Here is a 16,506-nt window from a genome sequence, read left to right as displayed (position 1 = left end):
TGATTGGGCAACAAAATGGCAAATGAAATTTAATGTGGATAAATGTAAAGTAATGCACATTGGAAAAAATAAGCCCAACTATACATACAATATGATGGGGGCTAATTTAGCTACAACTAATCAGGAAATAGATCTTGGAGTCATCGTGGATAATTCTCTGAAGACGTCCACGCAGTGTGCAGTAGCAGTCAAAAAAGCAAACAGGATGTTAGGAATCATTCAAAAAGGGATAGAAAATAAGACAGAGAATATTTTAATGCCCTTATATAAATCCATGGTACCCCCACATCTTGAATATTGCGTACAGATGTGGTCTTCCCATCTCAAAAAAGATATAATGGCATTAGAAAAGGTTCAGAGAAGGGCAACTAAAATGATTAGGGGTTTGGAATGGGTCCCATATGAGGAGAGATTAAAGAGGCTAGGACTTTTCTGCTTGGAAAAGAGGAGACTAAGGGGGATATGATAGAGGTACATAAAATCATGAGTGGTGTGGAGAAAGTGAATAAGGAAGTTATTTACTTGTTCCCATAATATAAGAACGAGGGGCCACCAAATGAAATTAATGGACAGCAGGTTTAAAACAAATAAAAGGAAGTTCTTCTTTACACAGCGCACAATCCACTTGTGGAACTCCTTGCCTGAGGAGGTTGTGAAGGCTAGGACTATAACAGGGTTTAAAAGAGAACTAAGATAAAATCATGGAGGTTAAGTCCATTAATGGCTATTAGCCAGGATGGGTAAGGAATGGTGTCCCTAGCCTCTGTTTGTCAGAGGGTGGAGATAGATGGCAGGAGAGAGATCACTTAGGTTCTTTGAGATGTGTAGTCCCTATGTGCACTCCACACATGGGATACACATGCTCACCATGTGCCCAACTTCATAAATTCTTCAAAGTAGTGTCCATTGGCCCGCACATACACAGTAGTTCTCCTTGTGCTCCCAGCCAAGAGTATAAGAGGCAGTGCAGGTCGACGCCTCTCCAGTTCCTCTTTTGACCACAAATCCAACAGGATCTGAAGCAGAGGGGTGGAGGGAGGGTAGTGGAATACAGATAGGGACAACACATCTTGAAGACCCTCCAGTTACCGTAAGTAACCTCCATTTCTTTTTCAAGTGATGGTCCCTATGTGTCTTTCTCACATAGGTGATTGGCAAGGAGTGTCAGACTGAAGGTAGATGCGAGGAAATTGGTAGCAAAAATTCTTGCAGTACTGCTGATCCCACTGCTACCAAGGCATGAACTAGGGTATAGTGTGTCACAAACATGTGGACAGAACTCCAGGTGGCCACTCTGCAGATGTCCTGCAGCAGAATGTTTGATAGGGATGCCATGGAGGCAGCTTGTGCTCGCATAGAATGAGCTGTGACAGCTCCAGGGAGAGGAACTTTTGCTACCTTTTAGCACTGTAAAATGCATCCCAAAACCCACTTAGAATCCTCTGGGAGGATATGGCTTGCCCACACGATCTCGCAGCTATGGCGATTAAAAAGTCTCAGTGATTTCCTAATGGGTTTGGTTCTTTGCAGGTAGAACGCCAGGGCATGCCGAACATCAAGGGAGTGAAGTCTGTTATCTTCAGAGGAAGAGTGGGGTTTCAGACAAAAATACAGATAAGTGTATTATTTGATTGATACAGAACTCAGAAACAATCTTAGGGAGAAATTTGGAGTGTAGTTGGACAGAAAACTTTTCTTTGTGAAACACTGTATAAGGAGGATCCGCCATGGTAGCTCTGAGCTCACTGATCCCCCTGTACAAAGTGACAGCCACTAAGAATGCCACATTCTTCATGGCACACGTTGCCAGGGGTTCGAAAGGCAGACCTATGAGTGTCAACTGGACAAGGTTAAGGTCCCATTGAGATGTAGGTTTAAGCACTAGTGGGAAGGTCCTGATGAGATCTTTCATAAATCATATTGTAGCAGGGTGAGTAAAGATGGAACATCTTTCCACCAGAGGGAGGAAGGCACTAATCACTACTACGTTTACTCACAGCGAACTAATAGAAAGACCTGAAGTCTTCAGGGACAGAAGACAGTCTAGGATAACCAGGATGCTTAAGGTATCCATAGAACATTGGTGGAGTTGTGCCCAGGCCAAAAAGCATCTCCATTTGGCCAGATAGTAGGTTCTAAAAGAATCCTTTCTACTTTGATTGAGGATCTTCTGAATGGGGGCCACACATGAGCATTCTATTTCTGACTCCATCCAAACACCAGGCCATGAGGTGGAATGAGCTCAGATTGGGATGTTTGATTTTCCCCCCCATCCTGGGTTAGGAGATCTGGGAATGGGCAGATTCTGACTGGTGAGTGGGAAGACATTGTTGGAAGTTCCATGAACCAGAACTGTCTGAGCCAGTAGGGAGCTAGAAGAATGATGTTGGCTCTGTCAGACGTATCTTCTCCAGGACTTGTGGAAGTAGGGGAATGGAAGGAAAGGCATATCTGAGGATGTTCACCCAAGACAGCAGACAAGTATTGCCCTTGGAGTTGTAACCCATGCCTCCTCTGGAACAACGTAAGCACAACTTTATGTTCATTTGGGATGAAAAGAGATCCAATAGTTGAGTAACTTACTGTGCAAATATACTGGGTGGGGGGTGTCTCCCTGGCGCGGATGGGAGAGGGGCCTCATAGCTTTCTCCATCAGGTGCTTTCATAGGTTAAGCTCCAGGGCTTCTTGAGTTCTGGGTGGGAAGGAGCAACAAATACTGCACTTTGCAGAGATATGCACCTCACCCACACAGTACAGGCACCACTGATGTTCATTACTAATGGAGAAGGAGAAAGGGCAGAAGATGCAATTCTTGAATCCCAGGACTCTGTGCATAGTCCTGGAGCCAGGGAGGGATTCCCCAACTGGGGGAAAATAAATACTTTAAATACTAACTACTAAGCCAAGATATATTACTAGTTACAAATGTTTTCTTTCTTTGCAAGTTATACAAAAGAGTGAAGGAGGACACCATTCCAACTCAGGCCATGCAATGGTAAGAAGGAACAGGAGAGGCATCGACTCACACTGCCTCTTACATCCTTGGTTGGGAGCACAAGGAGAGCTACTAGGCATGTGTGGGCCAACGGACACTGCTTTGAAGAATTTCTGGATTCAGGCGCCTGGTGCGCATGTGTACCCCATGTGTGGAATACACACAGGGACCAGCACTCAGAAGAATGTCCTGTTCTGTTCATTCCCTCTGAAGCATCTGGCACCAGCCACTATTGGAAGTCAGGATACTGGGATAGGTGAACCATTGATCTGACCCAGTATGGCCATTCTTATGTTCTTGTGTATATATAAGTTTATATATAAATACATAAACACATTATATATCTATACACATTAAATATATATATGTCAATTGCATGTGTTTTCTAAGGCAATCGGAACACATCAAGATGTTAGCTGGGTGAGTAATTCCAGTGCATCAACCTCCATTGCATGAAATATTTAAATCTAAGCAGGATATTTAGCTATTTGATATCATCAAAATAAAACAATTTAAATAGAATTTTATCGGAAGATCACTGTCTCCTTCTTTGATATCAAAGATCTTGGGTTTTGCTTTGACATTTGTTTTTCATAAATTCCCTCTGTAGTTTAAGTGGCAGCAGCAGACCAATATTCCATAGCAACAGTCAAATCCACTGATATCACTTAATTAAATCACTGATTCTGAATAAAGACAACACACCATAATGACAGTGATCACTTTCAGTCCATGGAACTCCTATTGGCCTCACTGGTATATTGGAAGAGAACCCTAAATTAAAGAGTGATGGGCACGAAACATAAGCCCCCATCAGTGCCCTTGCAGACTATAGCAGGTATACAGGAATTTAAACAGAAATAGAAAAGAGGATGTTCCTTGCATAGCTATGGTAAATATAGGTTTATCCATTAAAACAGAACATGAGCGGTGCATGCCAACAGACTGAGGCTGGATTGCATTCCCTTTACTGTGTTTCACACAAAGGATAAAACAATTGTTTATTAATAGTTTGTTTTTATATACAGCCCAATTCTTCACTCAGATATGCACACAACTTCCTCAGAAATCAATTGGAAGTATTTCAGGGCAGAATATTGTTCATTGTTCATGACATTTATCCCCATAGCGGTGTTCCCCCTAACTCTCAGAGGCAATGGCAGCATATATGTAGGGAGGATGACTGCGTGGCCATGTCCCCAGACTGACAGATCATTGGCCAGGGCCATCCACCTGCTCTCAAAGGAGAAGCCTGCCTATTTACAATGTGGATGCATTAGCAGGAGGGTAAGCTGCATCCTTTTGCTCCTTTGATGCACCCAATCAAGAGATCACAGGATTTTGCCATCTGTTAGATTTGTCCCTTATGGATCTTGAATGGTATGACAAATACCCATTTTGTCTGGTCTTATGAGGGATGTTAGCTGCTAGCCATTGAAGTCTGGCCTTATGAAGGTTGTTAGCCATGCTCAAATATAGCTCTCCAGGTTCACAGCCAATGCTGCATGGTGAGGTTTTCAATTTTTATCTGTTACCTTTTTAAAAACTCCTGTAAAATATATTTATTTTAAATTGGCATCTTTTGATCCATGTTGAGTCATTTGCCTCTTCTTAGCACATCAAGAAATGACATTGTCATGTGTCAACTGTGGCTCCATTCATTCCCCTTCCCTTGTCACATAATGCTTCTCTTCCTCTTGTTACATGCTAATTTATTTCAGGTACTTGCAGTAGACAAACAAGCAATGGATTCAAACATAAGGGAAAATTTGACACTTGATGCCAAGGAGTTAAAGTGCATAAACAGCATTTCCTGTAACATTTGTGAGGCTAATTTTTAGTCCATGTTTATTATTCCGATTTAAACCCACTGACTAAGCACGAAAATGACATGGCACAATTATAATAGCAAGCTACTCTTTCACAACTACAGCCATTACACGCCCAAACTTCCTCTCTCTTCACAAGACTTCAGTGAGTTTCACGTGCGCTCTTGCCCCAGAAACAATAGCTTTGGGGCAAGATACTGCACAATATATTGCAATAGCAGCACTACACTATCTGGTGGAAAAGGAAAGTGCACTGCTGCTGGACCCCTAAATGTAAGTGCACACAAAAAATGGAAAGATTCTTTAACAAATCATGACTTAAAGGAAAACAGCTAGATGTAACTATAGCTCTAAACATGAAGTTTAACAGCATCACTGTTAACCTCTTCTATGCCAAAATAGAGTGTACCCTCAGAAACAATGGGGCCAAATCCTCCCCACCCCATGCCACACACAGACATCACCACCCCCTGCCCCATTCCACTTGCTTAATGCTGCCCCACAGCTCAAAGCAGGCAGATAATCATCTTAGTCAACCAGATGGGGAGGCCCCTGGTATAACTGGATCTAGACCATCACTCTCTCCTGCAGAGGCATGTGCAGGATGGGTCCCTGGATTGGTGAATTAACACATAGGGCTGGATTTTTCAGGGAAGCTGAGAAGGGTTGTGAGAGAGTGACTCTGAATCACTGATAGAGCCTGGTGCTTTGTTAATCCTCATGATTCTTTAAGGAATTAAGCCGAGGAGAGTGGAGTAAAGCTGAAGGGAGATGGTGCTTGTGGGCTGGTGAGAACATTACGCTCAACAGCCATCATGAGCCATTGGCTGTGAGAAAAATAGATTCACCAAAGCTCGTGCAGGGAGATGCATGTTACTTCCCACTGCACCAGCTAATTCTCCTGTGCCCCAGAAGGGAACTGTCTTGTGAGGTCAGCATGTCAAAGAGGTCCTGTATTCTTACTGCCACCCTCCCTCAGAATTTCCACTTAGGTTTTAGATTACAGGCAGGATTACATGGAAGACTCATTGGCATAGACTACGGAAAAGATGTGTTAATACATCTTCAGGTCACGCAGACCACTTTCCCATCTTGTCCAGCACTGCCCACTTGTTGGGCTGTCTTTGTCATCTATGTCCCCCACCCATCCCCCCCAGCAAAAGCCACTGGTTCCCTGCCTCTGAATTTATGTCAACTCAGCCAGGCTGAATATGATGGTTAGTTCCTCACAGCTTCACCTACTCATATTTTCCTTTAGCTGCAACTATTAAGGGCATTGGAGCGAGCTGCTCCTGGCTGGCAATAGGAGTAATTGAAAATCCTAAAATAAATCTAAGACATTCACTGAATTGCATATAAGTACCTATGCCCACTGAACCAGATCCTGAACTTGTGTAAGTCAGTATAGCTACTCTGAAATGAATGGAGATATGTTATTTACACCAGCTGAGAATCTTACCTCCACTCCCTTTCATGCCCATTGTCCTGCCTCACCTGTGGTCTTTTCAGTGTGGATGTAGAGAATTGCCCACATTGGTGAGGGCTGTGTTCATTTTTTCCTATTTTGTTAAACCTCAGTGTACATGTACTGAGCAAACAGTGGAGATGAAATCCTTGCCCCATTGAAGACAATGAGAGTTTTGCCATTGACTTTGACAGGGCCAGGATTTCACCCAGCACAATACTGATATTTTGGTTGGCTCTTCATGCTGCTTTCAGCAATGCTCAGCAGCCTGCAGGATTGAACGATAGTGAGAATCCAGTGCAAACTTGTGCTGAAAGACTGTCAGAGGTGTTCATTCCTACTTCATTTGGTGTGAAGGACAGATTATTATAGCTGGAAAATGGTTTTTCGTATTTGATTTGCTGTAGTGTGTGTTTAAATTTTAAATTTGTTTTTAGACTATACAGTTGTAACAAATGGAAATTAAAAAATAATTAAAATAACTTTAAAGATCAACAAATGCAAGGAGATTCTAATTTTAGGCTTCTGTCACCCCCATGATCCGTGTTGTGATTAAGTTGTTGATATGCATGGTCATCATGCCATTGCATGTGCTTTTGCACGTCATGCTGAGTCAGCCTGAGGTGAACAGGTGGTAATCCATGATAGAACACTGCAACATTACTTCATTATCTCCTGGTCTTATCTACCAGAAAGCATATCCTTGGCTATCATATTACAGCACAGATGCCCTCTTCCATTACTACAGCTATCCCTAAAAAAAATGAAGTAAGTTAAAGAGAAAGTGCCCCTCTCCACTTAGAATTTCTTTGTTTTTGTAATTTAAGACAGGATGTTAATATTATGTTAGTGAACTGTATGTGCGGGACAACTTGCACTTATTATCTTTTAGAAACAAAGTTCTCCTGACAAGGTAGCTAAAAGAGAGAAACATCAACTTGAGTAATAGCACCTGATCCAATGCTGACTTGAGTCAATGGAAGGATTCCCATTGACTTCAATCAGAATTGGATTGGGCCTTTAAATATTTATGGTTTAACATTCATCTCACTGGCCTTTGTTAAGCTATTAGGACTTTCAAATTAAGTAAATGCAAGATAAAGTGCAGGCCACCTAGGAGTATGTCTACACTGCATTTAAACACCCGCAGCTGGCTGTGTCAGCTGACTCGGGCTCACCGGGCTCAGGCTAAGGAGCTGTTTAATTGTGGTGTAGACATTTGGGCTTGGGCTGGAGCCCAAAGTCTGGGACCCTGCAAGGGGGGACGGTCCCATAGCCTGGGCTCCAGTCCAAGCCCCAACATCTACATGGCAGTTAAACATCCTCTTAGCCCGAGCCCCGCAAGCCTGAGTCAGCTGGCACAGGCCAATCACAGGTGTCTAATTGAAGTGTAGACATACCCTACATGTTTGACTTAGAAGGCTCAAAGCAAGGAAATTCTTAGCTGAGACTGCCACTGTGTCCTTAACTCTCCCTGTGGTGCCCATCATGGTGACAATCACTCTCACCCCCTGGTGGTTTTGCACACAATCTCTTATTAGGCCTATAGGAACTGGGAAACAATTTTCTATTCAAAATAATGGCAAATGACAGTGATAATTCATAAGGTCATTAGAGTAGAAAAGACTCTACACGAAACAGTATTGTTGCTAAAAGAGCTAAATGTCGCCTTGTGTCATCAATGTCTGATATTTAAATTATTTGATATTCACCTTGTTGCTTTCACTTAATCCATCTGAATTTTTTATTCAAGAATGCAAATGAGAAAAATTACTCTATTTGGATAAAACATTTTGCTTAAGTGAACAATCATTTTTCCCTTATGCTAAAGCGAGTTGCCTTTATGTCAGAAGTTAATCAAATAGCTGTTTTCCAGTGACTCAGACTTTGAAACCTGTCATATAAATATATTTAAATTAATGTACATTCAGTAGCATAAAATAAGAGGATGCAACAGAATTGCCTTCTTCATGAATACCAGACTCTTTTCTGACAAAGCAAAAAATAGCAGTTATAGACCAGAAAAAAAGCTGTGTGATTGAACTGTTATTGATATGAAGCAGAAGTAATCTGGATGAATGCATAAACAATATCCAAAATACTTTGGTTCACAGTTTCTTTTTTAAAATGCAGTTAATAATATTTACCTGTTCCATAACCATATGCAAAGTCAAATAATAGACCTATTTTAAGAGGCTTCTCTTTCGAACACCTTTTTGGCTTAAAATGATTGAATATATTGTTTTCAAATATACACTGTAATGAAGAATGTAATAATTTGACATTTTACACTTTAATACATTTCTGCTACTTTGAATGTTGCTATTGTATTGATGGATCCGATCACAAAAGCAAAGTAAAATAGATCAGTAAAATCTTAGAAACTGAAATATGTTTTGTAACATGATCATAATATTGAACTCAGTACAAAAACACCTTTATAATATCCAGATTCGTAACAGAAATTCACTATGATCCTCCCCACAAGCCATCTGCCTTTTTATTTATTCATGTGTTTATTTTAAGGGGAAATTATGCAAAACTAGAAAGACAATGCTTTCTACTTTTGTACTTTTGGGAAAATTTTAATGAGATCTGGACATTGGCCAAAGTTGTGTTTTTCAGCTAACTAACTGGAACCTGGAATCTATAGTAAATAGGCCACAAGGCTGCTTATGGTTATTCAGGGATTTCACTGGTGGCGTGAAGTTCAAAACTCCATGCATAGCATCTTCACTCTGGTTCACCAAACATGATGGCTTTGTAGAGAGGATAGGACGATAGAAAAGAATGACATAACCTGTTAGACCCCTCACAGAAAGATTCAGAAGAAGGGAACTTGTGCAAATATCGAAGCTGAATTTCTGATTTAAAAATGCTACAAAGTGAAGTTCTGCTCTGAAAAATGACTTTGTGAAAACAGCACTGGGGGGGGTTCTGTGTTTATTGACATCCAAGGCTTAACTGTGCCTTGCAGGCACAGCCCTCCTTTGGAATCAGTGGGGAGCCACCACCTCCCTGGGGGAGCATTGAAAGTAACTCATGTCAAGCACTTTGGAATGGAACAGCATCCCCGCTTTTATTGGATGTAGCTTATTATCTCCGACGCAGCCAGTCAGCTCTGCGTACCAGTGCACTGAAAGAGAGAGCCCCAGGCCTCTCTGCTCCCACTCTTCTCCCTTGGAGGTGCTACATGTCTCCCAGGAAGTAGGGAAGAAGCAATCTGTGCACCCTGGTGTATACAGACTGCTATTGTGTCTGGTCTGATGTACACAAGGTGTAGCATAGGATGGCTTATTGCATTCTCCTCCCCAACTATACCCCCATGGAATGGCCAGGCAGAATCTGTCCTTAACAATTATTTATCTGTTCAATTCAAGACAAATTCTGCCTTCCTTTACACCCTGTCAAACTTCACTGAAGTCCATGTGAGTGCATGGGGTGTGAATGAGAGCAGAAAATGATTTGGAGTTGTTGTTTTTACTATAACAACACAGCCCCTGCTACAGGAAAGCACTTAAGCACATGCTAAGATGCCATTAATGTCAATGCCTAAGTGCTTTCCTGAATTGGGGCCGCAGTTTGTCTGGCAGTTTCTTCAGCTTTACTTGGAATCTGGAATTCACACTAGCTTCTTTCTGGCTCATGCATCATAAACAGTAAAAAAGATTCCACATTCCAAATTCGGCAGTTTGCACAGGAGGGAGTGAAGGCAGAAAATGGTTCCTGATTTGAAATTTAATTAACATTGCTGTCACTGATGTGTGAGCTCCCTCTCTCATACTAGCAGCATCCACTGGCTGAACAATATTCTTTCATGCCAACAGCTTTCATTGCAGAATTAATAAGAGTAAAAAGTAGTAAAAAAAATGGTAACCAGAGCCAGCAGATATGCATCTGAAATACACACAGGGGAGCAGACCTATTGAGGAAAAGCACATTTTCACATCATCACTTTTCAAAAAATAACTGCACTTTGAGCTTAGATTTCTTTGTTTTAAAAAAAGGCAGTTTGGTAGAACTGTAGAGCTCTTGAGCCATTCTAAATGCTTAAAAGAAAACTGGATGTCCCCTCTTCTTGTCTGGGGACCGAATCCTGAACTCACTGGCATGAATGTTGAAAGGGCAAAAGCAGTGGAAACACTGCTTATCCACTGACTAGTGGCCAAAGCTGTGGAAGCCTCAGCATCTGCAGCCTCACATGTGCTGATGCTAAGATGCTTATGGTCATTCTCCACACAGCAAAGAAAATGGTGTGAGAATAGGGCAGGGCAGGGAGTGGCCAAGCCAAAGCACAAACCTAGGCAACCCTAAATCAGCATAGGAAAGGAGAATTGGGCTATGTCCACTATCCTACCCCATAGCCAGTAATGGCTGGAAGAAGTCTACTATGTGGGTGCCCTGGCCCCTAATTCCTTCATCTCCCTCAGAGTTTTACATGAGCACAGCCCTTTTACTTGGGCTTTGCTTGAGAGTTCAGGATTTAGCCCTGTATGTCTAGAAACTTCAGAAATCAGCAAATCCAATTGTATTTAGTAAGGGAACCTGGAACATACTTCTCTTTATTGTTTAGCTCAGTAACTAGAGAGATTTACAGAAGTGACTTCTAGCAAAACCAAAACCTGGATCCTTTACAAATATTATTTAATGTATGGCTACATTCCAAAAGACGGCTCCATCTAAAGCACCAGGAGCCTGATTCTCCACTGTGCTTCTCCAGTTTTATGTCAATGAAATAATTGATTTCAATGGAATGATTGTTCTGCAAAAGTGGAATAGTGGAAAGGAGAATCGGGCCACAGATGTAAAGTTATCAAAACCCATAGTATGTCAAGAAGACTTCCAATTAGTTGATCAATAGAGAAACTTACCTTTAAAATTTGGTCTGATTCTTGCATCATATCCTGATGTCCTTCCCATCAATTTGTCCAAAAAATCTGAAGGAGACAGGGTCTGTGAGGGGGATTTTCCAGATCTGGAATCATGTTCTTTACAGAAAGCCGCCCTAAACAAATTATTAGCCACCATTAGCGACTATTCAGCTCTCGTTGCCTTTATGTTTAGGGAGGAAATTATAATACTCTTTACAAAAATCTTCGTCAACATTGATTGTACTAATGAATAGATAGGTAGAAAATGGATCCTTGTTTTCATCAGAAAACTTTATTTTAGAAGTGAAAATAAGTTTCAAGTAAGAGAAATATATCAGTGCATCACAATTTGCTCTATAGAATATTTAGACTATAAAAAGAAAATTGTTAAAACTGTAGGATTTTAAATAGATGTCTTCAACTTATCTGATTGTTTAAAACATTCTCCTGAGGACTTTGATCTCCCAATTCATGTTATTGTCAGAGTTACATGTATGCTACTGAAACCATTTTCACTTTAAGCTGGTCCTAAGGTGGCTTCAAACTTCCATACCATGATTGGCAAAACTCATCGCACAACAGTGAAAATTGTTGACTTTGTTAATATCCAAAACAGAACAAAACAAAAACATGGGAGCAGCAATAGTCTTTACAGATTCCATCTAAGTTGGTTTTAAATTGTGTTAATTAAAGACCCAATTCTTTACCAGCTGTGTGTTTATTTTCCCTGAAAAGAGTTTGAGAAGCAAACACATCTGATTTTAATCTTCTACCCACAGCGAACAATGATAATGGTCCTTTCCCCCATCTTTCCCTTTAATTGGTTTTTAGATCCAGACTTTTTTGAATAGGTCTGTGTCTTGAGGTTTTAGCATTGTTAATAGTACCACCATGCCTTTGTAGCTTTGTGTATACAGCATATTAGATATTTCAGGGGAAGGGAATCTCAGATGGTTGTTCCCTAGAAAAAATAAACTAGAAGCACTTGAACAAATTTGGACTGCAGGGACATGAATTCTGTCATAACCATTATTAAATCAGTGAGTTTAAAAATATGACTAATTCATTTGGTTCCTAAATTATCTGTTTTATATTTTAATAGTATCTCTGAGAGGTATCAGAAGTAATCCTATCACAATGTCTTCTACAGTATTGGTGTATTTAAATATGTGCCCAAAAGACATCATTCACTTTGAGCAGTATTTCTTGTTACTATTTTTTATCATCAATGCGTGTGTACCTATCTGCAAACAGCTAAACAAACATGATGATCTGAAATCTAAAGGAAATAAAATACTATTTCCCCCCACTAAAATATTAGAATTGTTAGAATATTATGTTGTCTTCAACATTTGTGATATTATCAGGTTCCATTTGTGATATTGCGGGTTCCATTTTTCTGACAATGACTTGGTACTGCTTTTGATATTTTAACAACGACAGAAATTATTCTCCACTTAACTGGTATAAATGTAATATACAATAATAAAAAAGTGGGTAGCCATTCAGTATACTTATTTGGAATGACCTAACACAAATCAGTTGTGTTTCCACTTGGAACCACCATGCTGAATGATGTGGCCATCCCAAACTTGTGAATATAAATAATATTTCACTCTGTCACTGTACACACACACACACACTTTGTATATGTGCATACATATATACTATACACACACACACACAACATATTACATTAATGAAACTCAGGTGAACCATTGCTTTGACAAATAACCCTCCAATGTTTTTTTGGAATGGTAAGAAAAACTCAATAACTGAAGCAATATCTCCTCTCTTCTTTGAAATTTCAAGAACATTCCTATATACTGCTGCTTGAAGTAAGGAGTGTAAAGGAATTATTGATTGGTCCAAGGTCTTCCCAGAATCAGAGGGCTGGTTCTGTAGATACAAATAATCACATCCCTGACAAGCTTGGGAGATAAAAACAGGGCAACCTACTAAATAACTTCCAGTGGGAGTGGAGAGAATATATTGCATTCCAAAAGGGAAAAAACGATGAAAATGTTGTTCAGCTATGTAGACGTTATTAATATGGCATTGTAAAAACGTGTCTTTAAATCAGAGAAGTGGAAAATGTATTGCACAAACTTGGATTTTTGGTGTGTGTTACCAAGCAACGGGGCTCTTCCAGTGTAAGAGGTATTGCCTATATAAAATTAATATGAAATACTTTCAGACGTAGCAAATAAACTAGGTTAATGTAACGTGGTTGCTTATAGCTATGTTTTCCACATCTTTTGGTAAATATCAGCATACAGTTATTTCACCTACCTGAAGTGGTTTGTCTCTAAGAAAAATGCAAACAAGGCTGTCAAAATTTTCACTAGCTTCCCGTTCATTCCTCCTGTTTTGTGTGATGATTATGGAAAATATCCCAGAAACGATTCCAGAGAGAAGCAGGGGGAAGTACCTTGTGCTGTCTAGATTCCCAAATCCAGCAATAATTTGATTTTCTTGACAATCAAAAAGAGGAGATCTGGATGTCTACAAATTGGGGGTAAAAAATAAGAAGTGCCAGTCCTCGGAATCATGGTCAGGTCAAACCCAGGCTCATCCCCAGCAGCCAATACAAAAGAGACAAAGCATCAGAACTGGTGGTTCCCCTGGCTGCTTTTACGGAATGATGAAAAAATAAAATAAAAATTGCCCTGCTACCTTAAGAACATCATGCAAAAGGAAATCGCTGCCGCGCTGGAGAGCTATCTGTTGTGGGTTTGTTTGATTTCCCTTTTGCTTTGGAAATCAGTATCTATGAGTCGTCGTGGGGCTGTTTCTTTCCTTTTTTTCCCCCCCACTACCGGCAGCGAGTTGTAAATGTTGCTGTGGAATGATTGGTGTGGGCTGCAGAAAAAGCTACGCTCCTGTGCCGGAATGAGACGGGAGCTTACCCTGCCTATAAATTTCAGCACTTGGACAGCTCCGAGCCCAGCTTGTGCGCATGCATCTTTCTCCAGCGGGGGGAGAGAGGGGCAGCAAGCACAGAACGTGACTCGAGTTCAGAGCCGTTTCCTCCCCAAAGAGTGACTAACTCTCCCGCCGCCTCCCCGTTTGCAGGGCTCCGTTTGTGTGCTACAGAATCGCATGGGCTCCATTTCCCTGCGCCAGGGGCAGGGGCAGGGAGGCGCCCGGCGCCGGCCGGCAGATGAAGCCAGATGTTGCAGATGTTGCTTGCCTCTCCCGTGCCCAGCTGTTCGGGGGGGAGGGGGAGGAGGAAGGAGGGCGACAGGGCAGAGCGGCAAAGCGGGGTGGAAACAGGGTAACTCCGAAAACTCCCAGCCCCTCTGCGTGGAACGCTTCCCTGGCCCCTCCACACCAGGGGCTGAGCAGGGGCAGGGCCCTAGACAGGACACTGGGGGAACCTATCTACACGGCCTGGAGGAAGGGTAGGGCGGAGGTGGCCTGGGTGGCTCTGCACCCCCGCCCCCTCGAAGCAGCAGGGGCCTCCATTGCTTTGGCCCCTGTGGAGACGGGTCACTGGCCCTAGGAAAGGGTAAGGGGGGGAGAGGAGGCCCCCTTGCCAGTCCCAGTGGAGAAGGTTAGGGAAGCTGCCTCCTGCTCTGCTTCCCCTAGGGAAGAGGCAAAAAATATCACCCTCCTGCCGTGGCTCTCAGCCACCCCCGGGGAGAGGGAACACCGCCCCCCCAAGCCCCAGGAGATGGGGGGAGAAAACGGCTGCCCCCTTGTCCCAGTGGGAAAGGGCAGGCGAGAGCAGCCCCTGACCTCTGGCCAGGTATCTGAGGGCTACCTGTAGGGCAGGAATGCAGCCCTGCGCCCTCTGCCTGATGGGGAGGTGTGTGCTGGTGAATGGCCTCTCTCCAGACAGAAAAGGCCCATTCCTCAGCCATTATGAAAAAGAGAGAAGGGGCCCCAAGACCTGAGTGCTTGTGGGGAAGGGGGGGGAGAGCCCTCCCAGAGCATTTGTGGGAGCAGCGAGGGCCAGTTTGCCCCTCGTGAGGGAGGAGACAGGTGAAGTGGTTCCTTCATCCACTCCCCCACTTCTCTTGCCTTTGGTTCCCACGGAAGATGAGGTGAAAGGACTTGCCAAAAGTCACTCGGCAGGTCAGTGACAGAGCCAGGGATAGAGCCCAGGTCTCCTGACTCCCAGTCCAGTGCTCTCTCCAAGATGTCTCCCAGCCCCTGTATTGTTTATTTATTTGTTATGTCTTCATGTGATAAAGTGGAGTGAGACCTGGTGTGATTGAGAACTTAATTCAGTGAAGATGTGCCACATCACTTGGTGCATCTGAGGTACATAAAGAGCTAACATTAGTACTGGTAATTGCTATGGCCTTTCTGAGGTTGTTACAAGCTGGCACACGTTAGAGCAGCCCTGAAGGGCACCAAGGACTGAAGCAGTCCATAGGTGGTCCCAGCATTGGGGAAGGTACAAAGGTAGCACAGTATCACCGTTATCCCTTGTAGGTGCACTAAACAGGGCCCAGCACACCTGAGGATGGAGCCTATGACTGTCATAAAAATAGTTCAGTAATTTCTTTTAGGTAAATAAATGAATTTATTGGAACCTGCTATGTTAGCATTCTGGAAATCAATCAATCAATGGAGAAAGAAAAGGCATTTATCCCCTTTAACACCTCCCAAACAAACAAGTTACTTTTCCTACCTCCGCTTTATGTTCAGCTATATCCTCATCCTCCTTCCCTTCCATTAACTCAGTTCACCGGAAACACTATTTCACTCATTTAAATAGGTTCCCACAAAACAAATATTTTAAAACACCAAATACAAAGATATTTCTCATTACCTTTGATGTGAAAAAATCCACAGTTTATAGCACATTTTTTCTAATGATTGTCGTCATCTTTAAAAATTACCTATGAAGAGCTGTTGCTGTGTTCCCAAGTTAGTCAAGGATCAAGGCTATTTAGCATTGTTCATTAAACTTGAAATAGTTGTTTGTATTTAGTCATGTACAGTACCATTTAAAAAAAAAAGACTTATTGGCCAGGCACAGAAGTTACCAGTCATTGATTTTCTGCTCCTTTATGATAATACAACAACTCTCCTAAAAGACCACAAAAGGAGTAAAATGTACAAATATAAACCTAACACAATTCCCTCCCCTCCTTTCTCCACCAGGACAACAACATTAGCTGCAGCTTGGAAGATCCAGCACATGAAATGTCAAAGACAGAATGTATTTGTTAAAATCACGACCACCAATATCTAACAACATATCACAAATGTATGCTGAATCACTGTACTCTGACATCCAACAATACCTCCAGCAGATAATTCTGATTAAAATGGTATTAAACAAGAGAAGCCATATGTTTGGTACTGTGGTATCTCATTCTGGGAAGTGC

At 42.0% G+C, this 16,506-nt stretch overlaps 1 protein-coding gene across 2 annotated transcripts in view; it reads right to left on the bottom strand.

The window, feature by feature from the left end:
• The window catches only part of LOC112117531 (glycine receptor subunit alpha-2), a 156,613-nt gene extending 143,092 nt beyond the window's left edge, over nt 1–13,521 (bottom strand). For both annotated transcript variants that reach the window (XM_024215500.1, XM_024215502.1), the window contains exons 1-2: nt 13,454–13,521; nt 11,162–11,295 (exon numbers count right to left, since the gene is read on the bottom strand). In XM_024215500.1, coding sequence (XP_024071268.1) covers nt 11,162–11,295; nt 13,454–13,521 — 202 coding nt within the window. The remainder of the gene's footprint in view (nt 1–11,161; nt 11,296–13,453) is intronic.
• Between the last annotated feature and the right edge of the window lie 2,985 nt (nt 13,522–16,506).

The sequence above is a fragment of the Terrapene carolina genome, unplaced genomic scaffold (genome assembly GCF_002925995.2).
Source record: "Terrapene carolina triunguis isolate 2854851 unplaced genomic scaffold, T_m_triunguis-2.0 Scaffold22, whole genome shotgun sequence".
Classification (NCBI taxonomy): Eukaryota; Metazoa; Chordata; order Testudines; family Emydidae; genus Terrapene; species Terrapene triunguis.
The sequence above is the reverse complement of the archived record's forward strand: the minus strand, read 5'-3'. Positions and strand labels throughout refer to the sequence as shown.